At 58.4% G+C, this 26,588-nt stretch overlaps 3 protein-coding genes across 3 annotated transcripts; 2 read left to right on the top strand and 1 right to left on the bottom strand.

The window, feature by feature from the left end:
* Nucleotides 1-14,715: 14,715 nt before the first annotated feature.
* LOC120642311 (protein EXORDIUM-like) lies at nt 14,716-16,013 on the top strand. Its single transcript, XM_039918774.1, has one exon. It carries the CDS (start codon nt 14,955-14,957, stop codon nt 15,879-15,881), a length of 927 nt encoding a protein of 308 aa, XP_039774708.1. The 5' UTR covers nt 14,716-14,954; the 3' UTR covers nt 15,882-16,013.
* A 4,480-nt stretch (nt 16,014-20,493) lies between these two features.
* LOC120642302 (EPIDERMAL PATTERNING FACTOR-like protein 1) lies at nt 20,494-22,245 on the top strand. Its single transcript, XM_039918765.1, has 2 exons — nt 20,494-21,037; nt 21,137-22,245. Exons 1-2 carry the CDS (start codon nt 20,933-20,935, stop codon nt 21,356-21,358), a joined length of 327 nt encoding a protein of 108 aa, XP_039774699.1. The 5' UTR covers nt 20,494-20,932; the 3' UTR covers nt 21,359-22,245.
* Nucleotides 22,246-22,802: 557 nt separating this feature from the next.
* On the bottom strand, nt 22,803-24,939 carry LOC120642292 (7-deoxyloganetin glucosyltransferase-like). Its single transcript, XM_039918754.1, has 2 exons — nt 24,245-24,939; nt 22,803-24,061 (listed from the first exon to the last, which is right to left on the bottom strand). The coding sequence occupies exons 1-2, from the start codon at nt 24,768-24,770 to the stop codon at nt 23,124-23,126; spliced, it is 1,464 nt and encodes a 487-aa protein (XP_039774688.1). The 5' UTR covers nt 24,771-24,939; the 3' UTR covers nt 22,803-23,123.
* Nucleotides 24,940-26,588: the final 1,649 nt, after the last annotated feature.

The following is a 26,588-nucleotide window of genomic DNA, read 5'->3' as shown; positions in this document are numbered from 1 at the left end:
CCCTCTGGGGGTCCGAGGCCTCGGCGGTCAGCTCGGAGCTTCCCTTCCGTGGAGACACGTGGCGTCACCGGACCCATCCTCAGGCGGGGAACGGTCCGGGGCCGTTGGCCTGGTGAGGGAAAAACCTGGCCTGTGGGGCCTGGCTACTCCGTTTTTCCCGCGCAGCTACGGATAACTACGCGGGTCCTGCCTTGCTGCAGTAAGAGTGGGTATCCCTGTTACAGGGTACCGACAGTGGCCCCCGGGCCCACCTTGGGGGAGGTACGAACCCACAAGTGGGGCCACTTCTGCAATTTGGCTCTATATAGCTTGAAGCTCCTTTCCGCAGGGGTCTTGACCGGCTTTGACCACCCTTTGGGTTGGTTGCTGCCTCATCACATCGCAACGGCTTACTGACTCACAATCCCCACGCATAATAGTGGTTCACCTAGTCATGCGCGCTCCGCTCGGCATTGTTGCGGCCGGAGTAAATGAAATATTTACCACCGGCGCAGTTCCCGAAAAGCTCGGCCACGCCTGCGATTAATGCGCGCACGTCAGTTCAGCTTCCGCCTCGCTTCACGCGCGCAGGCGGCGGTTCGGATCCCGCCTTTTCTCACCTCTGTTGGTTACCCGCTCTCCCTGACAGGTGGGCCTGGGCCCCCCTTGCCATGGAATGGGCGGTTAACACTAGGTGCGGACGTCGCTTGGGTTCCAGCGACGGTTCCGGGGCGCGCCGGTTGAGTCAGGCTTTATAATGGGGTGTACCGCATTCCGCGGTTACTTTCCCGCATTCGTCTTCTCCCTTCCAACCTTTGCGCCCCTTTGCCTTCGAGCCTCCTTTGCCCTTTGTTCCCTCGCGCCGGCTGCCTCTCATCTCCACTGAGCAATGGCATCTCTTGTTCACCCCCGCCGATACTAGACCGAGGGAGAGTTGAACACAGTGCGCCGTCCGCTGGGATGGAGCGCTCAGGAGACCGGCTGGGGGGTGCGAGCAGGCTCGGTTCCCCTTGGCAACCTCCGCGCCGGGGAGTTTGTGCTATTCATCTCGCACATCTCCACTGGCGTGGGACTGCCGATTTCTTCGTTCCTGCTGCTGCTGCTGGAAGACTTTGGCCTCCAACTTTAGCATCTGACGCCGCACTCCCTCCTCCTGACGTCCATCTTCGTGCACCTATGCGAGATGTTCGTGGGAGTTCGGCCCTGCGTCATCCTCTTCCGCTACTTCTTCATTCTGGTGAGATCCGGAAGGAGCAAGGACGAGGTGGGAGGGTACTACTTCCAGGTGAGGAGTGACCTGGCGACTCCTTACATTCCCGGCCTGGCTGGCGGGAAGTGGGAGGAGTGGCGCAGGGATTGGTTGATCGCCACCGCCGAAGCCAACGAGAGCCTTGTCCTGCCGACCGCGGGGCCCGCCTCCGATAAAGCATCCTGGAGGGCCAAGCCATCGCTGCAGCCGGAGTTCGACTCCGTGCTGGATAAGATCAGGTCACTGGCAGGGAGCGGCCTCACCTCATGGCACGTGCTCGGCGACTTCGTGAAGCGCCGGATCGCCCCCCTAAAGCAGCGGCCGCGACCGGCGTGGAGCTTCACCGGCCTCAACGATTGCAGCAGGACCCACCGCGGGGAGGGAAGCGATCTGACCCAGGAGGCCTTGGAGGTCCTGGTGCGGAACGTGACGGGAGACGCCTTCATCCCAGAGAACCTGATCCTCCCGCAGAGCATAGTCCCCCTCTGCGAGGACCCGGCGAGGGTGGCGGTGCTGGCAACCCTGCCAACTCTGGACGACGGGGGACTGGCCCCACGCCAGACCGGAGGCGATGCGAACCGCGGGCTCCGGATCTCGGGTGCATCCGGGGATCAGGCCATGCTGAGCGCTGCGCGATCCGGCGCCACCACGAAGGGGAAGCAGGCCGCGGCTAGCAACGCGGCCACAGCCGGCTCCAGCCGGGCACAAGACAGCTCCGGCGCATCGTCGGGCGACGGAGGCCGGCGCAGGCTACTCCGGGCCGACGGGACCCTGGTCTCGGAGCCCGCCGCGAAGCGCCAGAGGTCTTCTGAGGGCGCGGGCCAGGGTAGCTCCCGGGCTGCCGGCCCCCACGCATCCTCTGGGGCGACTGCACCACCACCATCGCCGCCGCGGAATTCCTCCCGCCGGCAGCAACAGCAGCAGCAGCAGGAGCAGCCGCAAAAGCAGCGGCAGGAGGCACGCGGACGGCAACAGCAGCAACAGGTGCGACCCCGGGTTGCGCCCATGCCGCAGCCGCAGGAACAGCAACAACGGGTTCAGGCCCGGGTTGCGCCCGCATCGCAGCTGCAGGGGCAACAACAGCAACAGCAACAGCAGCAGCCGCAAGAGAAGAGGCCCGGGCTCCGGGGACGCTGGGTACCCGGTACTGCTGGGTTAGTGTCATCCTGCTCTCCTCCCTTGCGCTGGTGTTCTGTTTGGTCGTTTTTCTCGTTGATGGCTTTTCTGCTTTGCTACCAGGGCTTCCCGCCCCAGCGGTTCTTCTACCACCGTTGGCACACCAGCAGGTGCCCGGGCGGCGGCGACCTCGGTATCGACAGCGACGGTGGCAGCAGGTGCGGGACCCTCAGGTACGGCGTCCTGCTGCTTACTCCGTGGCACATGATGCGATGCTGACCGTCATGCCATTTCCAGACTCTGCAGTGCTCAGTGCAGCAGCGGCGGCGGCGGTGGCACCGGTGCTGGGTGCAGCCGCACCCGACACGGTGGTGGAGGTGCTAGTGCAGGGCTCGGCCGCGCCCGACTCGATGGCAGCGGGGGCGCCCGAGCTGAGCCCGGCCGCGCCCGACTCGGCAGCAGCGGGGGCGCCGGAGCTGGGCTCGGCCGCTCCCGACTCAGCAGCAGCGGGGGCGCCGGAGCTGGGCCCGGCCGCGCCCGACTCGGCAGCAGCGGGGGCGCCGGAGCTGGGCTCGGCCGCTCCCGACTCGGCGGCAGCGGGGGCGCCGGAGCTGGGCTCGGCCGCTCCCGACTCGGCGGCAGCGGGGGCGCCGGAGCTAGGCCCGGCCGCGCCCGACTCGGCAGCAGCGGGGGCGCCGGAGCTGGGCCCGGCCGCTCCCGACTCGGCGGCGGCGGAGGCGCCGGAGACAAGTGCCGCAGCGGAAGCCCCTACCTCCAGCTCCGGTCCTGTTGCGGAGGAAGAGTTGGAGGTGGTGTTTGGCAGGCGGCTCCTGCAGCTCCAATCCCCGGAGGAGGATGCGACTCCGCTTCCTCAGGTGCTGTTGCGAGTTCGGCGTTCGATCGAGGAGGCAACCTCCTCAGCCGAGGTGGCCTTCGGGCGGGAGTGGTCTGCGCTGGAGAGCGAGCGTCAGCGCCTCTCTGACTGGCACACCCGCCTGGAGGCGCTCACGAAGGCTGAAGCCTCCCACGCCGCGGAAACTCGGTCAAAGCTCAAGGCGGACCAAGAGGCCTACCGAGTCAACCTCAAGAAGGTGTTTGACCGAGAGCTCGCGGTGTCAAACCGAGAGAAATCCTTGGCGCAGCGGGAGCAGGACTTCACCCTGGAGGTTGTTGGCTTCGCTGCTCAACGATCCGACCTGGAGGCCCACCTCGCAGCCCAGCAGTCAGAGCTGGAGACTCGCAGCGAGGACCTCGAGCTCCGGAGGCAGGAGCTCGACGTCTTCTCTGCGACTCTGCAGGGATGGCGCGAGCAACTGCAGGAGAGAGCCAGCCAGCTGGCTGCCGACGAGGCGGATCTGGAGGAGGGCCGGAAGTCCCTCGCCAAGCGGGAGGCCCACGCCACCGGCATAGAGAAGGAGCTCGGGCGCCAGCGAGAGTCGCTCAAGAAGCTGAAGGCATATGCAGAGCAGAAGGCGGCCAAGCTGGAGGAGCGGTCCCGCGAACTCGAGGAGAGGTCCCGCGAGGTGGAGGTGGCCAAGGCGGCCTTGGACATCCGGGTGCAGGAGGCTGTCCGGGAGGCGGTCCAGAAGCATCAGGAAGACCAGCGCGTCGAGGCCCAGCGGATTGCTGACTGGGCAAGCGAAGCAAGCCTGGCGCTGGTGCCACTTGGTCTGAGCCCAATCCAGGTGGCGGTGCCGCCAGCTTCGGTAGCTGACGCCCTCCCGGTGCTGAGTTCTGCTTCGGATAGGCTCCAGCGCCTGGGGCCAGTCCTTGCTGGACAGCTTGAGTCCGAGGGCCGCGAGCTGATCCGGCTGGTGGCGGAGCACATCCTGACCTGCCTCCGGAGCCATGACCCGACCATCTCGCTGGCGCCCGTGATCGATGGCCCTGTAGCGGAGACGGAGGCCGCCGCTCGGGACAGCGTGCAGGAGGTCGTTGACTTCGTCGCCGCCTACTTCAAGCGAGAGCCTGCGGACCCTTAGGCTGGGAATTGAATCTTTTTTCCTTTTGCATTATGTAACAAACATTGTATTAGTTGAAAGTTTTTGAAATAGAAGAAACTTCAACTTAGCTGTTTGTCGGTTGTTGATTTGCGGTATGCGGCACCCCGGCGCCCTGGCCCCCTGGCGGATAGGTTCTGTTGTTTGGACCTGTCTGCCACGTGAGCCGTAGAAGATACTCCGGACCTCCTTGGGCATAGGTGTCACATAGTTTGTAAGACGAGCAAGCGTCTCGTTCCCTGCGTAGCATACAGAACTACAGAGAGAAGAATCAAATTCGCTTATATGGTAGCAATGATACTGCAACTTAGCTGTTTGGCGCATGCAGAATCCATTCATGGTGTCTGGGACAAAGTGGATGCTCGGCCCCCCTGGGAGATAGACTCAGTTGTTTTGAGTCTGTCTACCATTGAAACTGGACCTTGGTCTGCATGAAAGCTTTGAAGCGGACGCTAGGACCCCCTGGTAGGTAGGCTCAATGGTTTGAGGCTGGCTACCACCCTAGAGGAGGCTTAACCTGTATACCACTTCAAATTCACAGCTTAGTAGCAGGCCCGCGGGACTCATCCCTGACCAGTGCCAGGCTGGTACAGGGTCCGGGGCTCAAGATGCGCAGGTCCAGGTTGGTCAGTGCTTGTTACAGAGTGGTGGAGTGCGTAGGCTTAGGGTCGGAACCAGGCTAAGGCGCTACGCAGGGCTCCGGACCATTCCAGGAAACAGCACGATCCTTCCGGACCTGGCTTCACCGTCCCAGACCCTTCGCAGCAGTGGGTGAGGTCACTTTGCTGTGCTCGATCCTTTGAGATACAGTGCTGGACATGCCGTGTTGGACATAGGAAGCCAGCTCTTGAGCTGAGACGAGGTCCGGGCCCCCAATTACCCGGCTCCAGGTACTTGAGCACTCGTTACAGGGTGGTGGAGAGTGCAGGCTTTTGGGTACGGAACCAGCTAAGCGGCTACACTGGGCTCCGAACCACCCCAGAAAACAAGTACCCGCTCCCCAGAGTAGGTCTCTAGGGGTCCAGACCCCTCTCCAGCAGCAAGAGGGTCCGGACCTGTACGGTAGTCCAGCAGGTCAATGCAGATCTTAGCTACAGCAACAAGAGTAGAGGTCCCGCGGGGGTTAGAAAAAAGCGAAAATTCTGAGAATCGAAATGCGTAATTTAACTTTGACACAAAGATAGAACTAGGCGAAAATCTTTCCTTTGCAATCTCGATGTACATGGCTTGCGCGATGGATGCCAGAGGCCGGGTTTATGAGGTCGGACCTCTACCGCTCTGAGCCGCGCGTTAGCCGTTGGTGCGATGGATGCCAGAGGTCGGGTTTACGAGGGTGGCCCTCAACCGCTCCGGATCGCACGCTAACTCTATCTTATTACAAAGGAAAAGTTATTTCCCTGCTCTGCCTAGGTGTAAAACTTACGCAGATGCTCTATGTTCCACGGGTTGGGCAGCGGCACTCCGTCTTCTGTGGCGAGGCGAACGCATCCGGGCCGGCATACCTCTGTAACCTTGAAAGGCCCCTCCCAGCTGGGGGAGAGTTTGTGGAGCCCCGCTCGGTTCAGGATCTGTCTGAGGACGAGGTCGCCAGCCCGGAGCTCCCTACTGTGCACGAACCGTTGATGATAGCGCCGGAGCGCCTGGTTGTAGCGTGCATTTCGGATTGCTGCTCGCCACCTTCGCTCGTCAACGAAGTCCACGTCGTTGCACCGCAGCTGCTCCTGCATGGATTCGTCAAAGGCCTGGACCCGTGGTGAGCCCAGGTGAATTTTTGGGGGAAGGCATGCTTCAGCCCCGTAGACCAGGAAGAACGGAGTCTCCCCGGTAGCTCGGCTGGGTGTGGTACGGTTGCCCCATAGTACACACGGAAGCTCGTCAACCCATTTGGCACCATGCTTTTTCAAGCAGTTGTAGGTGCGGGTCTTGAGTCCCCTGAGGATCTCTGCATTCGCTCTCTCAACCTGTCCATTGCTGCGGGGATGTGCCACGGACGCAAAGCATAGCTGGATGCCGATGTCCTCACAGTACTCTTGGAAGAGTCTGCTTTTGAATTGGGTACCGTTGTCCGCGATGATGCGGTTTGGGACGCCAAATCTGCACACAATGGACCTGAGGAATGCGACTGCTGATTTCTTAGTAATATTCACCGCAGAAGTAACTTCCGGCCACTTGGTGAACTTGTCGATGGCGACATAGAGGAACCGGTATCCGCCGACAGCCCGGGGGAAAGGCCCCAGGATATCCACACCCCACACAGCGAATGGCCATGAGGGTGGAATCATCTGCAGAGCTTGAGCTGGGGTGTGTATTTGCTTTGCATGGAACTGGCATGCTTTGCAGGACCTTACCAGCTCAGCCGCATCTTGGAGTGCTGTTGGCCAGTAGAAGCCATGCCGAAAGGCCTTGTCAACAAGCGTGCGAGAGGAGGAATGACTTCCGCACTCGCCTCCATGGATCTCCGCGAGCAGTTCGCGGCCCTCTCCCTGGGAAATGCATCGCATGAGGATTCCGTTGGCGCCACGGCGGTAGAGATCCCCTTCTACCACCGCGTAGCGTTTAGCCAATCGGACTATGCGCTCAGCGGACACATCGTCATCAGGGAGGATGTTATCCTTCAGGTAGTCCCGGATCTCGGAGATCCATGCATCGGGAGCTCCCAAAGCAGGTGGGGGTGGCTCTGTGAGAACACCAGGTTCCTCAACAGAACACACAGCCCCGGCTGGGCACCATAGGTGGAATGCTGCCGGGACCGCTAGCTTCGAGGTGCCAGCTTGATCCCCCTCACCCGGCTTGGGAGGCTGGGCGGTAGGTTTTAGCAGCCGTCTTTCAAAGACACCCTCAGGCACAGATGCCCAGGTAGATGCTCTCGCAGAGAGATCATCTGCTGCTGAGTTGTGCTCGCGGGGAACGTGTTGCAGTTCCAAGGCGTCGAAGTCCTTCTCGAGCTTCCTCACGTGTATGAGGTATGCCGCGAGCTGGGGATTGTTGCAGCTGCAATCCCCTCGGACCTGCTTGATGATTAGCTGGGAGTCCCCCTTCACCAGAAGCTGCCGGACCCCCAATGAGAGGGCTTGCGTCAGGCCGAAGATCAAAGCCTCGTATTCCGCCATGTTGTTGGTGGCCTTGAACTCAAGGTGCACCATGCACTTCAGCTGATCTCCGTTTGGGTCGATGAGGACCACACCAGCCCCGGCCCACTTCTCGCGGGCGGACCCATCAAAGAAGAGTGTCCAGTGAGGCTCGGTGAAGACTGGTGTTCTGATTTCCGGCTCCGGGGGTCCAACATTTATGACCGGACCCCCAGGGTTGCTTGGGGAAGGAGTCCACTCCGCTATGAAATCAGCCAGGATCTGGCTCTTGACCGCATGGCGTGGCTGGAAATCCAGTTGGAACTCTGCCAGCTCTGCTGCCCACTTGGCGATATTGCCTGTGGCGTTGGAGTTGTGCAGGATCACTCTTAATGGGTAAGAGGTCACTACAACAACTCGGTGTGCTTGAAAGTAGTGGTGCAGTTTCCTGGACGCAATAAATATTGCATAGATGAGCTTATGCGTCTCAAGATACCTGGCCTTTGCCTCGTGGAGGACTTCACTGACGTAGTAGACTGGCTTTTGGACGATCCGGACCCTAGTTCCTGGGTCCGGCTCGCCCTTGTCCACTACATCTGTCCCTGGGGCCCCCAGTGGTTCTGGGTTCCCACTGGGATGAGGCTCCTCCGGACCTGCCTGTGCAGGATCCGGACCTTCAAGCTGGGGTGAGGCTGACGGGCCCCCGTGTCCGGGGTCCGGCTCACCATCCTTGGCCAAGGGGACCTTGGTGCTCCCCTGGGAAGTTTGCTCCATCCTTTCGGCGACCAGCACCATGCTGACCGCCTCCGCAGATGCAGCAAGATACAGAAACAACGGCTCACCGGGTTCTGGAGCCACCAATACTGGCAGCGAGGTGAGGTGCTGCTTCAGCTCCTGGAAGGCCTGTTCAGCCTCTTCGGTCCGTGAAAATGGACCGGACCTCCTCAACAGCTTGAAGAAGGGAAGGGCCCTCTCAGCCAGCCTCGATATGAAGCGGCTAAGAGCAGCGAGAGATCCAGTAAGCTTCTGGACGTCCTTGATGCGGCCAGGAGGCCTCATTGCTTCGATCGCCTTGATCTTGGCTGGGTTTGCCTCGATGCCTCGATGTGAGACTAGGAAACCCAGCAGCTTCCCTGCTGAGACGCCGAAGATGCACTTCTCTGGGTTCAGCTTCGTGCGCGTGGCGCGAAGACGGTCGAAGACGAGGGACAGGTCCTCCACTAGTGTTGACCCTACCTTAGTCTTGACCACAATGTCATCGACATAAACCTCAACAAAGTCTCTAGTTAGATTACCGAAGGTTTTGTTCATAGCTCGTACAAACGTGGGTAAGGCATTCCTTAGACCATACGGCATGACAATGTAGCAATAAAGCCCATCTACTGTTACAAAGGCAGTATGCTTCCTATCATCTCTAGACATCTGAATCTGGTGGAAACCAGAGTATGCATCTAGGAAAGACAAAAGATCACACCCGGAGGTGGAGTCCACGATCTGATCGATACGCGGAAGAGGATAGGGGTCTCTTGGACATGCCTTGTTGAGGCTGGTGTAGTCGATGCACATCCGGAGCTTCCCGTTGGCCTTCGGGACGACGACCGGATTGGCCAACCACTCGGGATGGTGGACCTCCTCGATGAAGCCGGCATGTAGGAGCTTGTGGACTTCCTCGCGGATGAAGTTCTGCCGCTCCACGGACTGCTTCCGAGGCTTCTGGCGCACCGGCGTGGCATCGGGGAAGATCCTCAGATTGTGCTCGATCACTTCCCTGGGGATCCCGGGCATCTGTGACGGTTCCCAGGCGAACACGTCGACATTTGCCCGGAGGAAAGCGATGAGCGCGTCTTCCTATTTCTCCTCCAGGTTCCCCGCAATGCGGGTGGTCCTGGTGGAGTCTGCTCCAATCTGTACCGACTTCACGGGAACGTGGTCCGGATCAGATGGTTGGACCTTGGGAGCCTTTGCAGGCGCCCTGGGTTGTGAGGTGGACGGATCCTCCTCGGAGCGTGCAGCCTCTGCCGCCAGAGTATGCAGTCTCTCAACTGCAGCGACGGCAGCGGTGCGGTCACCCTGCACGGTGAGGACTCCGGCAGGGGAAGGCATCTTCAGGACCAAATACCCATAGTGGGCAATGGCCATGAAGCGGTAGAGTGCCGGTCGGCCAATGATGGCGTTGAACGGGAGGTTCACCTCCGCAACATCGAACATGACACTCTCTGTGCGGAAGTTCTCTTCGGTCCCGAACGTGACCGGCAATGTGATGATCCCCAGGGGGGACACCGGGTGTGGGCCCACTCCGGAGAATGGGCGAGAGGGAGTCAGCTTGGACTCTGGGATCTGCAGCTGCTTAAATGCTGCATAACTGATGACGTTGAGGCCAGCCCCACCGTCAATCAGCACGTGGTAGAGCCTCACGTTGGATATGACAGGAGCGGTGACTAAAGGTAGCACACCAGCTCCGGCCATATTCTCCGGGCAGTCGGATGGCCCGAAAGAGATGGTGGTGTTCATCCACCTCTGGTGCGGCGCCGCCCTCGGGACCCCCGGCTTCACCGAAAGGACCTCCCGGCGAAGGGTCTTCACGTCCCGCCGGGAGACAAGCTCCCAGCTCCCGCCATACATTACGTACAGCTTCTTGCGGCGGTCGCCGTTGTCGGAATCGGAGTCGTCGCCGTGATAGACGCCCTTCAGCTCTCGAGCGGGGGATCGGTACCCCAGCTCCTTCTCCCCGGCCGCGGCCCCACTGTCAGAGGCCTTCTCCTTGCCGGCCCGCTGTCGAGGAGGGGGTGAGCCATCCTTAGAGGACTGCTCACGCCGCCCGCTGACCCGTTTCGCGAGCTTTTGGATCTCGCAGCAGTCGGCGGCGCTGTGGCGAGCGGTGGGATGCACTGGGCATGAACCCCCGTTTCCACCTTGCGGGCGAGGGCGTTTGCCGTGTGTATTCTGGCCCCCAGCCGCTGCAGCCGCAGCCGGCGCCGCTGCTGGCGCTGCTGCTGCAACGACTGGTCCGCCAGAAAGCGGCTCCCCGCGACCCCGGTTCTTCTTCTTCTTCTTGCCACCGCCCTGAGCGGTAGCACTGGAGCCACCAGCCTTGGTGTCTCCGTCTTGGGGGGCTGAGTGCCATGCACGGCCCTCAGCGGCCCTGGCACACTTGTCTGCCAGGGAGAAAAGCGTAGTGACGCTTTCCACCTCGTGCGTCGCCAGCTTCTCGAGCATCTTCTCATCACGCACCCCCTGGCGGAAAGCAGTAATAATAGATGCATCTGAGATACGAGGAATGGTACCCCGTACCTTGGTGAAGCGCGAGATGAAGGCCCGAAGCGTTTCCCCGGGACTTTGCCTCACGGCGTGAAGGTGTGCCTCCACACCATGCTGCTGGTAGGCGCTGGCGAAGTTCGCTGTGAACCTCGCACAGAGCTCTTCCCAGGACTGGATTGTCCCAGGTGTGAGGTTCATGAGCCAGGTCCGGGCTGGCCCAGACAAGGCTACATGAAAGTAGCTTGCCATGACGGCGCCGTTGCCACCAGCCGCTGTGATGGCGGTAACGTACACCTGTAGGAATTCCGACGGGTTAGTAGTACCGTCGTACTTTTCCGGCAGGTGGGGGCGGAACTTGGGTGGCCACGCCACGGCGCGGAGGTGCTCCGCAAGCGCAGCACAGCCCACCCCGGCCACCGGTGCACCTGACTGAATCCGGGCGTTCACCGGAGGCCTGGGTGCCGCCGCATCCAGATCGACATTGAGGTTGCGTCCCTCAACGTTGAGACGGCGCTCTCGCGCCCTCTCGACAGCGATGCGGGCATCCTCCACCGCGCGCCGGCGGTTGAGCTCCGCCCGCAAGTCTTCTGTTCGTGCGCCCCTCACGGTAGGAGAGCGCACAGATGCCGACACACCGCCCTGACGCTGGTGGTAAGGTACCACCGCGTTGCCAGGCGGAGGTCGTTGCCCAGTCTTTGCAGAACTGGGGGAGGCCTGAGCCAGATGGAGGAGACGATCGACGTCGTCCCGCCACTGCCTCAGGGCGTCTGGCGAGGCTGCCTCAGCCGGGAGGTTGCGAAGCAACTCCCTAGCCGCTGCCAGCGCTCCGCCGCTCGCAGCCTGTGAGGGGGCCCTTGACGGGCGCCCTGACTCTTGCCGGCGCGCGGCGCGCGCCACCGCCAACGGTGCCTGCTCCCCAGGCACAGTTGCCCCTGGAGCAGGAACGCGAGAGGCATGTGGCGTGGAGGACGCCACCCCCTCCGTCATCTCCACGTCGTCCACGCGAACCATGGGGACGAAGAAGATGATGAAAAGCGACCAGCTGACGCCCCTACCTGGCGCGCCAAATGTCGTGGTGCTGCAAACCACGGCCGGGTGGCGGAAGGCACCCGCCCTAGCCCAGAGGGTGTGTACTCGGGGGTTAGCTAGTCTTAGATCGATCTCTCTCAAGAACACGATGAACACAGCAAGATTTAGAGTGGTTCGGGCCGCCGGAGCGTAATACCCTACGTCCACTGTGTGTTGTATTGCCTTTCCACGAGAGTGAGAAGGTGCGAGAGCTTGAGTCTGTCCTGTGGAGATGGTCCTGTGCACAGCGTGCGGCTCCCTTTTATATCTCAAGGGGGCGCGTACACAGCCGTTGGATCCCCGACAGGTGGGTCCAACGATGCAGTATGACCTAACGTACTGCTCATACATTATGACGTTGCAGGCAAAGGAGATCTCTCTCTTGGATTCCCTCGCCTGCTCCCGGAGCCCTTCGTCCATCATGTCCTAGCATCGTCTTGTCAGGTCAGGCTCGTCGTAGCTAGTGGCACCGCCCGTCTCGTTGCTTAAGCGGGTGGTGTAGCTTGCGGCGTAGGCGGCATGATGGAAAAGTGCCGTGATGTCGTATCCACTTAATGCTGCAGACGGGCTATGCGCGGGCGCGGCTCAGGCGGCTGCACTGTGCTCCTTGGTAATACGCGGCGCGCAGCGGGGCCTGACAAAAGGCTGTCTTGCGCACCGCGTCGGCAGAGCACGCCTTGTCCATCGCATTAAATGCGGTAGGTGGGCGAGTCTTCCTGCGGAAGACTCGCGCACGATCCTACGTCTCCGGGACATGTGGAGGCTCCGGACCCCTACACGGTGAGGGGAGTCCGGACGGGCGCAGGAGGTCCCGGACCCCTCTGGGGGTCCGAGGCCTCGGCGGTCAGCTCGGAGCTTCCCTTCCGTGGAGACACGTGGCGTCACCGGACCCATCCTCAGGCGGGGAACGGTCCGGGGCCGTTGGCCTGGTGAGGGAAAAACCTGGCCTGTGGGGCCTGGCTACTCCGTCTTTCCCGCGCAGCTACGGATAACTACGCGGGTCCTGCCTTGCTGCAGTAAGAGTGGGTATCCCTGTTACAGGGTACCGACAAGAACTGTGTGAGTTTCCTTTTCTTGATTGCCATGGCTATCGTAGAATCCTATACCTACTATACCTGGTTGAAAATCAAGTAAGATGTATCTTGAGTCCAGCTTACTAATTTGGGCCGGTTAGTGATCACAGTCAACTACTGGTACATGAAGTTCGGACCTGTTCTGGAGATGATTGCGTACCGGATCGACTACATACTTTAGCCTGTCATAGGACTAGGGAGGATCAGCAATGCTCGCATGGTCGGATGCTACTTTCACCAGGAAGGCAGAGTGGCCTCTAAGTAGCGTGCTCTGAAATCACGCGAGGGGGCGCACCGCCGGGGCGCGGCAGCCGAATCAAACCCGTGCCTCCCTTGCTGCCCAGCCCATAGCCGGCGACGCCGCGGGACGGTGCCGAGACCGCACGGGCGCCATACTGCTGCGGTTGCCCGGCGCGCACGGGACTCCGCCGCACTCCATCCCTCCCCCCACTCCCGCTTGTGTCCTCCGCACGCATGCCTCTCTCTCCCTCCAGCTAGCGGCGCGTTCGCGACTGGCCGGCGCGGCGCTCCGGCCGCCAAACAATTCCGCCGACGCGTCTCCTCGGCGCGCGCGAGGCGCCTCGAACCGCACGAGCGGACAGCCTGTGCCACTGCCCGTCCCTTGGGGCGCTGGCACGCCTCGCCGTAACTTGGCAGGGAAAAAAAAGATTCACCCTTGCCCTTCTCCAGCTCGCCGCTCACGCGCCTGGCGCCTTCGTCGAAGGCAGGCGAATCACTTGGCACCTGACCGAATTGCGCTACTACAGCTGCTGTCGATCTCACGTGACCTAAGATTTTCGTCAACGAGTACACAATTAAACAAGGTTCATATTAATCCCGGGGGAAAACGAGCAGCAAATCCAAGGATTCAGGATCGGATTAGCAGTCCTGGAATTTTTGCAGGGTTGGAAGAAAATCGACTGGATAATAATTTAGGATTACGGAATGCATCCGCCCAGGCTGGCCTGTCCCTCCAAAGCCCAGCACGGCAGGCGCCCAAATGCTGCTCGGCGGCTCGCGCGGCCGCGACAAGGAGCCCGTAAACAGACGGCACGGTCCACTACGTTGCATGATTCGCACACGGCGCGCGCGTGTGTGCTCGCGTTGCAGCCACGTGTCCGGTAAAAGTCTCCGGCGTGCTCGCGATCCTGCGCTGCGCCACCGGGACCTGGTCAGACCGGTCAGGCGCTCGATCCCCGTTTCATAGAAAGATCAGGGGCTCGATCGCACGCCACAATCCAGCAGTCAGAGCAACATGCATGCACGGACGTATCGAATTCGAGTATGGTCGTGGGTCAACCAAGTCTTCGCTCGATCTAGGAGTACACAACAATCCGTCTCGATCTCGCCCGTGCATTGATCGGCCGTCAACTCCCTAGCTCGTGATCTCGCAAAATCCGACGAGCACATGGCGCGACACCTACAACGAGCACTGCCCCCACAACCATGCGCGCGCCGCCGGCGGCCGGCGCCGCGGTTACCGCAGCAGCATCGAGCTGCGGTTTGGCCGGCGTAACCGTGCAGCTCCCCTACTACCCCGCGGCCGCGCCACACCACACCACACCAGCACGCCGGCCGGAACACGCCCAGTTCTGACCCGCTGCGCTGCGCTGCGCTGCCCCTGCTCTTGGGAACCTTCCGCGGCCACATGCGCCGGACAGCTGTTGCCCGTGGACACGCCGCGGGAGGGCGCGGGGTCAAATCCTCATCCCATCCGCCCGCGCAGGGCTGCAGGGCAACAGGGGGGAACAAGGCGCGCGGCAGTCTGAATCGCAGTGTCTCTGGGGCCGTGCCCGGAATCAACTGGACAGCGCGGCGCGCACGGTGAGCGACACACGGTGGCGTGCGCGGGGCGCGCCGCGCCTCGTTGCCTCCCCACGGTCCCCCTTCCCGCCGCCCGCCGCGCCAATCTCTGCACCAGATGTAGGCAGCACGAAGGGTGGCGAAGAACCGTCCGCGAAGTCTCTCGTTCTTCTTCTTCCGCGGGCACGGGCGCAGGGCCTATAAATAGCTAGGCCGGGGAGCCTTCCACTCCATCACAATTCACAGCAGCACACTTGCGCAAAAAGGTCGGTCACCTAGCATTGAGCTCACATCGCACCTCACAACTTTCCGGGCGCAATTTAGCGAGTCGTTTTCAGCAATGGTTTCTCGTGTGCTGGTAGTGGCGGTGGTACTGATGAGCCTGGCGCAGCTCTCCGCGGGGAGCAGGAGGCTGATGGAGCTGTACATCCCTCCGGCGAGCGACCAGCTGACGTACCACCACGGCACCGTGCTCAGCGGCGGCATCCCGGTGTCCGTCCTCTGGTACGGCAAGTTCACGCCGGCGCAGAGGTCCATCGTCTCCGACTTCCTCCTGTCGCTCACCACCGCGCCGGGCGCGGCCACGCCGTCGGCCGGGCAGTGGTGGGGCACCATCGACCAGCTCTACCTGTCGAGCGCCGCCACGAACGGCGCCGCGCCGGCGCGCGTGCTCCTCGACGCGCAGGTGTCCGACGAGGCTTGCTCGCTGGGGAGGTCGCTCACGCTGGCGCAGGTCGAGCAGCTCGCGGCGCGCGCCGGCGGGAAGAAGGGCGGCATCTCGCTGGTCCTCACCGACGAGGACGTGGCCGTGGAGGGGTTCTGCAGCAGCCGGTGCGGCAAGCACGGGTCCGCCGCCCCGGGCAACTCCGCCTACATCTGGGTGGGCAACTCCGCGAAGCAGTGCCCCGGGCAGTGCGCGTGGCCGTTCGCGCAGCCGCAGTACGGGCCGCAGGCCAAGCCCCTGGTGGCGCCCAACGGCGACTTCGGGATGGACGGCCTGGTGATGGTCCTCGCCACCATGGTGGCCGGCACCGTGACCAACCCCTACGGCGACGCGTTCTACCAGGGCCCCAGGGAGGCGCCGCTGGAGGCGTGCACCGCGTGCCCGGGCGTCTACGGGAGCGGCGCCTACCCGGGCTTCCCCGGGAAGCTTCTCGTCGACGAGACCACCGGGGCCAGCTACAACGCCAACGGCACCAACGGGAGGAAGTACCTGCTCCCGGCCTTGTACAACCCGGAGACGTCCACCTGCAGCACGCTGGTGTAGTCGTGTCGAGTCCGTAGTGATGTAGCCTGTACCAGACACTGCCCTGTTTTCTGTACGCCTGACCAAATATGTACATATACGAGTTTGAACTTGGGAAGAAATGAAATTACTTTGTTCGTTTAAATTGTTTTATTCGTGGGCCTATACTTTCTCCCAAAAAAATTGAAAAAAATCGAGAATCCTGTCATACGGCCCATTAAAACTCGGAGATCCAAATCCATCCGGATTCGATGCCGGATCGGTTTCCGTTTTTTCCTCTTCTACAGTTCCAAGAGGGCGAATCGCGGGCAATTTCCGATCCGACGTCGAATCCGCCGGATCCTCTCCGCCTCCGGTGGCCTCGCCGGCGCCGGAGGTTGGGGGATCCGCGGATTGGGCGGCCGGTGTATATACCCGATGCTACTAGTAGGCTTTGTAGGTTAGGGTTAGGTTTACCCGTGTCGACTGTTCGGCCCGAGTTCGTCTTCTTCTGCTGCTGCTCCTCCGGCGGGCGATGGTGAAGATGCAACGAGGAGGCTTCCATGGCTGCCTCCTTGGACATCTCTGTCGGATTCCCAGTCTTCATTGGAGACGGTGGCGAGAGGAGTCGGTGTCCTGGTGGCGTGTGCTTGGTGGAGGAGGCACGATCACCGTGGAATAAGCTTCTCCTGGCCGTCTTCCACCTCGCCGTCAACCGCTCCGGTGCTGACGGGAGGCCTGTGGAGTTGCGATTCGCCGGATCTAGAGGTTCCAGTGTTCGGCGATGTTCTGCTCCCTTCCTCGTCGTCGTTGAAGCTGCTGTCGGCGATGACTTTGGGAGGTATGTTTGCCAACTTAGGGAAAAACTGGGTTGGATTTTGTCTACCACTTGTTTTAGTGGTTTCATTCCCCTTCGGGGTTCGTCGTCGTCCGGTGTGCTGGAGATCCTGGTAGCGATTAAGGCGCCAGATTCCTTGTGCTCCGGCGATGTGGTGGCCAGTGGCCATCTAATTCGGCTTGTGCGTTCATCGGTAACAAAGTGTGTCGATGTTTTCGATATGCTGCTCGAAGTGCCAACAAAAACTTGTGATCCATCGTCGAGAAGGATGTCGGCTTCAAGCTCCAGACTCGACGTATTTCTTCGATGCGTCGTGTGGCTGCTCCGACCATCAGTGACGGGGGCGACCAGGAGGACGATCTTGCTAGGATTGTGTTGTATTTTTTTACTTTCTTCAAGGGTGTCCTTGCAAGATTTGGAATGTAAACTTTATGATATATCTATGAATATAAGCCCGGTTTCTCCAAAAAAAAAAGAGGATCTGGCCTGGCGATCTGCAGGAACCGCCCTGTCAGATCTGGGCCGCCGCACGGCAGCGCCCACACAACGACGGGCGCTGCCAGCCGGCTACTAGTCACCAAACTCCCCACCGCGGTACGCGAGTGACAGCGGACGATGCATCAGTCTTACTGTTTCAGCAGGTATCTTAGTCTCGAGTTATAGTTCTTAATCTACCCTTACCAATTTTAATCACATCTAAATTTGTGCATCAAAAAATTTATCCAAAAATATACCATCATGTAAAGTTTGAGGTGGAACAAAAATTTATGCATTAAGAAACAAAAAAGAAAAACTTGCTTGCAGTTCAGCTGTTCATCTCACACCTATAGCTGGCTGCTATTCATTTGATGATTTCTCTTTTTTATTTCTCATTGCAAAAATTTTACTTGCATCTCAGATTTTGTATTATGGTAGATTCTTGCATGCTTTGTCCATTCATATTTTTTTGGACTTTTAGATGCACAAATTTAAGTGTGGTTAAAGTTGATAACACGGTGTACCGAACTCGCTGGTAACACCAGAGATGTTCTCTATAGACATCAATTGGGTGATCGGATTCATAACGGTTTAGGCGTAGAGGAGGTTGAAGCATCAAAGGTAAGCATCACATTAAAATGACATTTGTTGCTCTATATGTCGCTAATCAGCATGTACTAGATAATGGAACTTACATACCACATTAAACGTTTGAACTCTATATTTTTGCAGCTCCCTAAACTTTTGAGACGCCTAAACATGATGTCCTATACGATGTAAGCTAGCAAAATCCCCCATGACAAATCCAAAACCCTTTGGAGGCACGATTTCTTAGCATATTTCTTGGTTGATCAACTGGCCCGTTTCATTTTACCCCGCCGTACTTTGGTCACAACACTCCCGTCGTGTGCCTCAAACAGAATTCAGGATACCCTCGAATTTATTTCCTGGTGGGTCAAAGACGCCAAATTAGGGCGAGGCGTATGTTGACTGCTGCGTATCTACTTTTCAGTACTGCATCCAATGGTCTGCGTATTTACCAGTGTCGTTTTGACGCCTGAGGTCTTAAAAGAATCATCTTGCATAAAGCTCGGTAGACATCGACCCGTCGAAACAAAAAAGTTTACTTCAAAAAAAAAGAAACAAAAAAGTTGAGAAGATTTCTGCACTGCAGCATCCTTTGCTCAGCTTTCCCCAGCGCCGCGTCTCAAACGGCCTTCTCCGCCGAAGCGTCCCATCCATTTCCACTGCCATCTCGCAATCAGCAACACTTTGCTTGCCTATTCATCCAGGTCCGGAGGTCCAAGCTTTCCCAGCTGCAGAGCCAGCCTACCCTGCTACGCCCTCTGCTCATTTGAACAGGCGTAGAAGCGCCCGGTCTTGATCGCCGTCGGGCCTGGGCAGATTCCGCCACCGCGAATTGAATCCGCTTGCCCCGTCTGAACGGGGCGAATTCAGGCCGTGTTTAGTTCCATGTGCAAATTTTTTTCATTAGAATTTTGTTAATTTGAAGTATTAAATGAAGTCTATTTATAAATTTTTTTCACAGATAGGATGTAAATCGCGAGACGAATCTAATGATGCTTATTAAAACATGATTAATTAATAATTAGCGGATGGTAATGTAGCATCACTGTTGCTAATTATGAATTAAGTAGGCTCATTAGATTCGTCTCGCGATTTACAGACCATCCATGCAAAAAGTTTTGTAATTGTAAATAGACTCCATGCATGTGTCGAAACTTTTGATGTGACATTTTTTTGTGTTTACGAAATTTATGGGGTGTGATTTAAACATGGCCTCAATGAACAATAAACAGTAGTGAGCACAGTGTCAGGGGGGCCGCAGTAATGGCGTTCCATGCTCGCAGCATCCGAGCATCCCGTCGATCGCCGTTATGGCCGCTCCGGCTACCGGGGTTGCGCCGCTGCCGCCGAGCCGGACGACGAACAGCGCACACCACCACATGCCATGGCGTTGGCTGGGCACTGCTGCAGCTTCAAAACCTCTGCATTTGAACGCGGCATGGTTTGCTGCGACTCGACGTCCTGGCCTTTTTGACCTGCCGGCCGATGCGTCAAGGCGTGAACAGTGAAGAAGAAACTGGCGCTAGGCAAGTGCTGGTGGACAAGTACGTATGGAAGGCCAGCGGGGATGTTTGGTAGTTCGACGGCTGCTGGAATGAAGTTCATTTTTGCTACCGGAATAATTTCTGATTCGCTTATTTCTCTGCGGGCTTTTCAGTTTTCACCCTGCGGTCCTCCCCGCCCGCTGCTGCCACGGGATCGGGGCTGTGTTTAGATCCGCGAAAGTCGGGTGAAAAAGGTCACATCGAATGCTGAAGTGTACTGTAGTATTTTTGTTTGTTTGTGATAAATATTGTTCTACCATAGGCTAACTAGGCTCAAAAGATTCGTCTCACAACGTACATCAAAACTATGCAATTAGTTTTTTTATTTACCTACATCTAGTAATCCATGCATAAATCATTTGTTATATTTAATGTTTCGATGTGATGGAAAGTTTGAAAATTTTGTGGGAAGCGAACACAACCGGATCTACCCGGCCTGCCGTAGTGCCGTGCTACTGGCTGGCCTACGCCGCTACGCGAGGAACAAGGCTGGCCACGAGTGTTTGACCAATCTACTGATGGCCGAGACCGTCGGGCCGGTGGTTCGACGTTTCTGTTGCTATCGTCGTACGGTACGGTGGTTGTTGCGAGTAAAGGAGATTCTGAACCTGGGGTCCTTTCTTTCTGAATGTGTCTCGATGGCCACCATTGATGTCCTGATGCTTGAACTATCACACAGGACTAGCCTTGTGTTGTTTGGCTGGAAACTGCTTGCTGAAGGACGGGTTGCTCTCAGCGACTCAGATGCATCATGCATGAGGTCGCCCAGACTACTTCGGCTCGATTGGCCGATTGGGAGCTTGGACCATCCATGGCATCCTAGGAGATCTACTCCCCATCCTATACGCGCCTCCTTCTGCCCTAGCTAGCTGCCTCAGCTAGTGCAGCCAGCACTGGTCCATTGGCACTCATCAACTTCGTACAGCCGCCGAGTCCCTTGCTGCTTGGCCATCACCAACTGAGCATCCCGATCCCGTGAGGCGGCATTGTTCACTTGCATAGCTGATCCATTCAATGCAATCAATTCATTCATTCATTGCGTGACACGACAGTCGGTCAAAGTGTCGAGCCCGGCCATGTCCCCGGAACGATAGCGACTGTCGTGGCGCCCCCTCGGTTTACTACTCCTCGAAAGCGACTGCATCCTTCCTCATCAGAGCCGAGGGATAGAGGAGATGGCGCGGTAGAACGCCGCTAGTGTGCATGTGAAAACCAAACCAAATAGTGATAGGCTTACAAGGTGAGGTGGTCACCACCGGCAGCCGGTGTCCTTGCTGCGCCCTCCGTCCTGCCGTGGCGTCCCCCGGCCCGTTTGTACATATACGCCCATGCCACGGTCGTCCCGTTCCTCTGCTCTCCCTCCCCCTCGCACCATTCTCCATAGGCCACTGTGGCCAGCAGCTTCTCCAGTGCTCCTCTGGCACCATCACTGCTCATCTCTCCATAGCAACACCTCCTAGTTTTCCGGCAGCATCTCCCTGAGCTTTACTACGTTGTTTGATGGAAGAGCCTACACGAGACACAAGCTAGCTCTCTCCCTTCAATAATCTTGCTAGCTCCAAGAAGATCTTGCCTGCTTCCCTTTGCCGCGGCCTCCATCGACCTGCCCATACATCTATACATTCCTGGCTGTAAGAGATGGTCTCATGGCCGTGAGCTCACCTCGCCGGGCACTCCTCGCCGCCGTGTTCCTTGGCTTCCTCCTCGGCGCCGCGACCAGCATCCGCACGGCGACGTTTTCCTCTTCTCAGGTACGAGACCATCAGCGCCGCCGCCTCGTGTTCTGTTTGTGCGCGTTCGCGCATCCTCCTTTCTACCGTCCGTCTCTGACACGTGGGCTCTGCTTGCAGAACCTTGCGGAGGACAAGTCGCGGCTGGGGTCGACGCCGCCGAGCTGCCGCAACCGGTGCAGCGCGTGCAACCCCTGCACGCCCGTCCAGGTGACGACCGTGCCGGGGCTCGGCGGCGGCGCCCGCGTCACCGACGACACGGTGGCCGGCTTCTCGCGCTACTCCAACTACAAGCCGCTGGGGTGGAAATGCCGCTGCGACGGCCGCCTCTACGACCCCTAGCGTGCCGGTGTCGCTTCTCTTCTCCATGGCGCCGTGCAGTTCGTGCGTACTACTCTGCTTGCTCCGATGGAGATTCTGGTCTGCTCTCGGTTAGCTAGCTAGCTCATCTGCTCTGCTCCCCCAGATTCTTCTTCTCGGACGTGTCGTCTGTTCTTGCGGCCTCGCCGTCGCAGCTTGTACTGCCCGTAGCAGTAGTTTTTTTTTTTTTTTTTGCTCTCCGCTGAAGCAATTTACTCGCGTGTAAAGAGTGATTGGGAGCAGTAAATTCCAGCACTGCAACTGCTAGTGGCTGCCCTGGTAAAATGGCAGGATGAAGGAGGCAGGCCTGCATGGCAGCATGTGACGCGCCTCTGACAACGGCCCTGGCAGCCTGAATCTACCGCTGGATCGCAGCGCCGATCCGATTAGCCGCCGCCGTCGACGCTCGACGGGGGCCCCGCGCCGGCTGATTGCGCTTGGAGCCTTGCGTGACGTGTGATGTGGCGTCCGAACCTGATGATGATGGTGGTGGTAGCAATGCGATTTTTAAGTAATCTGACGCTGCCGTTTAGTTAATGCGGCCATCATCGCCTCTGGGGGTGGTCTGTACGGCTCTGATGGCTCGCCATGTGTTGGTTTACTGAGGTGTCTCCCTCGTGCTCGTATGGTGTGGGGCGCCATGGAGGTAGCAGCAGCAGGCAGCTGCATGGGGGCGTTGCTCTTGTCGGGATCGCGAGCCCTGCGGGATGTCGCTGTGTGCGCGGGATCGCCCGGCTCTGGATCCCGGTAGGGACGACGCAGGGGACCCTGACATTTTTTGTTTCAAATTCCGGGGCTGCTCGCTAATGATTCATGGCAGCGAGTAGTTGGGATCGGAAATTTAATTTGATGCGTTTTTTGTGACTTAATTTGATGCGTTTAATGAATTAATCAATGCCTGATTATTCTGCGGGGACATGTTTTATGTTTGTCTACCGTAAAATTCGGCCCGTTCGAATACAAGAAACAAAACAAAGATGGGCTGGGCCTTTCTACCTTGCTAGCGTTGGGCCTGCGGGGCGACTTCGGCCTTTCACTTGTCAGTCCACCGACATGGCACACAGCCCAGAACCTGCCACGGACTGGGCCTCTGTTCGCATGTTCATTCTGTTTTTTTTGTTTTTTCTAGATTTTTTTTTCATTGCCAAATTTTGTATGAGCACGCACACCTCAACAAGCAAAAATAAGACTATATGGCACTACATAAGTATAATAAAATATCAAGATATTTCCTTACTTTTGTAATTGTATGGAAGGTTAACTGCTAACGGTCGGCCTCAGAATGTTTGAGTATAGTACTCATGTTGTACACACACTCACGCGGCCACGCCAGAACTAGACAAATTGCAACTTGCAAGCAAGTAATTTTCCAATCGAACCAACCAATCCTCCACCAATAAAAAGCGAAAATTAAAAGGAGTAGGAGTAGGTGCCTGAAAACCTCACATCTTTATCAAGTCACTTCACCTCTAGTACCATCTTCAGCTCTTGACATCTCTTGGCACCATCCGTTAGCCGTGTCTTTCATCCCGATTCAGTGCATGCAGATACAGTGGACCAAGCGAAATGTTCAGCAATATACCAGTACAAAACGGAGAGGCTTGTACATTATTGGTTTACACTACCACGCTAACAGTGATTTGTCTGTTACCCCCGAACAAATTAAAATGAACATAACTACTAGACCCTGGCACACCAGCCGAACACGGGTGAGAGTAGGCAGCAGATGTGGGGAGCCTGCTGCTGTCTAGTTCTTGGGCAGGAGCACGTCGCGGACCAGCTCGTCCAAGTTGCGGTGAGACGCCCCCCCGGGCTTGGCCGCCTCGATCGCTTTGTCCCGCCACTCCCGGGCCTTCCTCCTCATCTCCTTCCCCTGCTCCCCCTCCATGAGCTCCGTGATGAGGCCCGCCACGGCGTCGCGGCGGACGTTGGCGTCGATCTCCATGCCGACGCCCCACTCGTTGCACTGGTACCGGCAGTTGGTCTGCTGGTCGGCGAAGAAGGGCCAGCTGATGACGGGGACGCCGCCGCACATGGCCTCTAGGGTGGAGTTCCAGCCGCTGTGCGTGAGGAACGCGCCGACGGCCGGGTGGTCCAGCACCTCCTGCTGCGGGCACCAGCTCGCCATGAGCCCGCGGTCGGCCGTGGCGGCGAGGAACTCCGGCGGCAGCACGGCGCTGTCGCCCTTGACGAGGTCGCGGCGGATGATCCACAGGAACTGGCGGCCGCTGTTGGCCAGCCCCCACGCGAACTCCACCAGCTGCTCGTTGGTCATGACGGTGATGCTGCCGAAGTTGACGTAGACGACGGCGCCGGGCTCCCTGCCGTCGAGCCACCGCAGGCACTCCGCCTGCTCCTTCCAGAGGCTGAGGCTGATGGAGGAGCGCGGGGTGGGCGGGTCCTCGCGCGCCAGCAGCGGGAGCGGGCCCAGCGTGTAGACCTTGCGCGCCAGGCCCAGCGACTCCATGGCCGCCACCGCCTCGCCCTCGAGCTCGCCGAAGGTGTTGACGATCACCGCCGACGCGCCCGCCGAGCGCCCCGTCTCCTTGAGGACGTAGTGCACCATGAACTCGTCCGGGTCCGTCGTGCGGATGAAGCTCGGGAAGTCCCGGAACCTCATGCTCCGCAGCCCCGGGACGTCGTCCACCGCCGTGTCCAGGAACCCGTTCGTCAGCTGCTCGGCATCTGCGCGCAACAGGACAAGTTGCCAAGGTCAGAAACGGTTGCTCGCTCGCTCGCTCACTGAAGCGTGGACGGGTGTGCAATAATGGAACGTGACGTGCGCGCGGCGGCGGCAGAAAAGTTTGACGCGCTGTGCATCAGTGCATGTGGAGTCAAGGAGATTGATCGATTGGTTGATTGATTTACCTTTGAGTGGGGCGAGGCCCCGGCTCATGAGGAGGCGGTAGTGTTGGTAGCCGAGGAAGCTGATGGTGCTGGCCGTCCAGAGCTGGACGTAGGGGAGGCCGAGCTCCTTGGCGGCGTCGATGGAGAAGCCCATGACGACGTCGGAGACGACGCAGGTGACGGGCGGGTGGGCGGGGTCGTCGTTGAGCTCCGCGAGGAGGCGGCGGAAGGGGCCGAGGCAGGTCTCAGTGGTGGACTTGCAGAGCGAGGGGATGTCCTGCGTGACGTCGTCGTCCTCCGAGGGGGGCAGGCCGTCCGGGATGGTGGCGAAGCGGAAGCCCGGGACGCCGGCCACGGCGGCGGCGCCGCGGGTCCGGACGAGGCGGGCGTGGTTGTACTCGGTGTTGACGAAGGTGACGTGGAAGCCCCGGGCGTGGAGCAGCTTGGCCACGTTGAGCATCGGGGTGATGTGGCCCTGCGCCGGGTACGGCAGGCACACGGCGTGCGGCCTGCTGTCGCCCTGCGCGCCGCCGCCGAGGGAGCCCATGGTGATCGGTGATCTGCGGTGCGGGTGCTGGCTCGGGCTTGGATCCGCTCTAGCTTAGCTAGCTAGAGCTGCGGCTTTGCCCGGCACACTGGAGCTTGGGTTCTTGCTGATGATTTTGCTGGTGGGGGTTGGGTCAGCATGGGCGGGGCAATTTATAGGCGCCGATGGAGGATTATAGCATTACGGAATCTGGTGGAGGTTGGCCGTCGGCGTCTCGCGATTGGGATATCTTCCGTTCCGGCGCCTATGGTCCGAAGAACGTAGCAGCCGGGTATCATATTATTAAAAAGAAAAGAAAAGGATAGGCAGCAGCGGGTCGTCATCTGTTGCGGAACCCGTGTGATGTCGCCAGGTCGGTACGCGCGCAACGGCGCACGGGCGCGGTAGGCCGGCTCGCCGTCGGCGCCACGATCCGGGAGGTTCGCCCATGTGCGCGGCGTGCGAGCGAGACGCGTCTCGCCGGCCGGGTCGCCGGGAGGCGCGCCATGCCACGCCGCGCTGCCTAAATCGGCGGGAGTACCTTCTGGCGCGAGCCGCGAGGTCGGCGCACGCGGGGTGCTGGGTGCGCCAGCCCAGGCCAGGCGCGCGCGCGCGGCGCTCCGGTCATCGTCACGTCTCTCGTCATCTCGGGAGAGCATGAGCCGTACGTTGACCGGGCAAGCTGCTCTATTGAGCGTTCGCGATTCAATAAAATTTGATTAGTAGTCGGATCTCGATTCAAACTTGCACGGTGTGCTTTGCGTACGTGCTGAGGATAGATTCTCAATTATTGCTACGGAGCTTTAATTTCGTGAAGCGAAATTGCATGCAGCCTCTTGAGGGCAATCTGCAAATTTCACTTGTAGAGTCTAAGTTTTCTATTTATTGACTTTTACTGATGTGGTAATATATTTATTGAAGAGAGAGGAAGAGAAATTAAGACTCTAAGTCTTCACACAAATCAAAGATAAATATGAAAGAGACAAATAGATCATATAAACCAAAATAACACATTTTATATTAGGAAGTATAATTTCTTTTGTGATAAGGTGTTTGAGTCTTAAACTCTACGAGTAGAGTTTGTTTTGGAATTGCCCTACAACTTTTTCTTGGTTCATTGATACTTGTACTCACTAGTGCCGTCATGTCTGACAACCTTTCGTGGCTGGCCAATTTATTTCTTTGACCTGTTTAGTTTCCACTCCATAAACTCCGTAAACTTAAAAAAATATCACATCGAATGTTTCGACACATGCATGAAATACTAAATGAAGTCTATTTACAATTTTTTTTTCATAGATGGGCTGTAAATCGCGAGACGAATCTAATGAGCCTACTTAATCCATGATTTGTAATAGTGATGCTACAGTAACCATCCGCTAATTATTGATTAATTATGGATTAATTAGCATCATTAGATTCGTCTCGCGATTTACAACCCATCTGTAAAAAAATTTTGTAAATAGACTTCATTTAGTACTTCAAATTAAAAAGATTTTGTCGCCAATTTTTTTTGCGTTTCATCTAAACACACAATTTGTCCTATAATATTCAGTTATAGGCTAGGAGATCCAGGCACCTAGGGCGCGTGGTCAACAAACAGGAGTCATAAGAGGAAGGGCAATATGATTCGCCTGCTGCCCGCGTCAAGGACGGCTGATAGTGGTGGCCCCATTGCCATTCAATGCGTCGCAGGCAGCAACCAGCCGCGCAGACTCTCCGCCCGCATAAGCGGGAGTTTTGCGCCGGCTTCCTTCTCTCATGCTTAGCCTGTGTTTAGATGCAAAAATCAAAATTCCAAATTTTTTCCGGCATCTGCATGAAGACTTAAATCTAGAC

Source organism: Panicum virgatum, chromosome 1K (genome assembly GCF_016808335.1).
Source record: "Panicum virgatum strain AP13 chromosome 1K, P.virgatum_v5, whole genome shotgun sequence".
Classification (NCBI taxonomy): domain Eukaryota; kingdom Viridiplantae; phylum Streptophyta; class Magnoliopsida; order Poales; family Poaceae; genus Panicum; species Panicum virgatum.
This window is presented reverse-complemented; position numbering and strand designations above follow the sequence as displayed.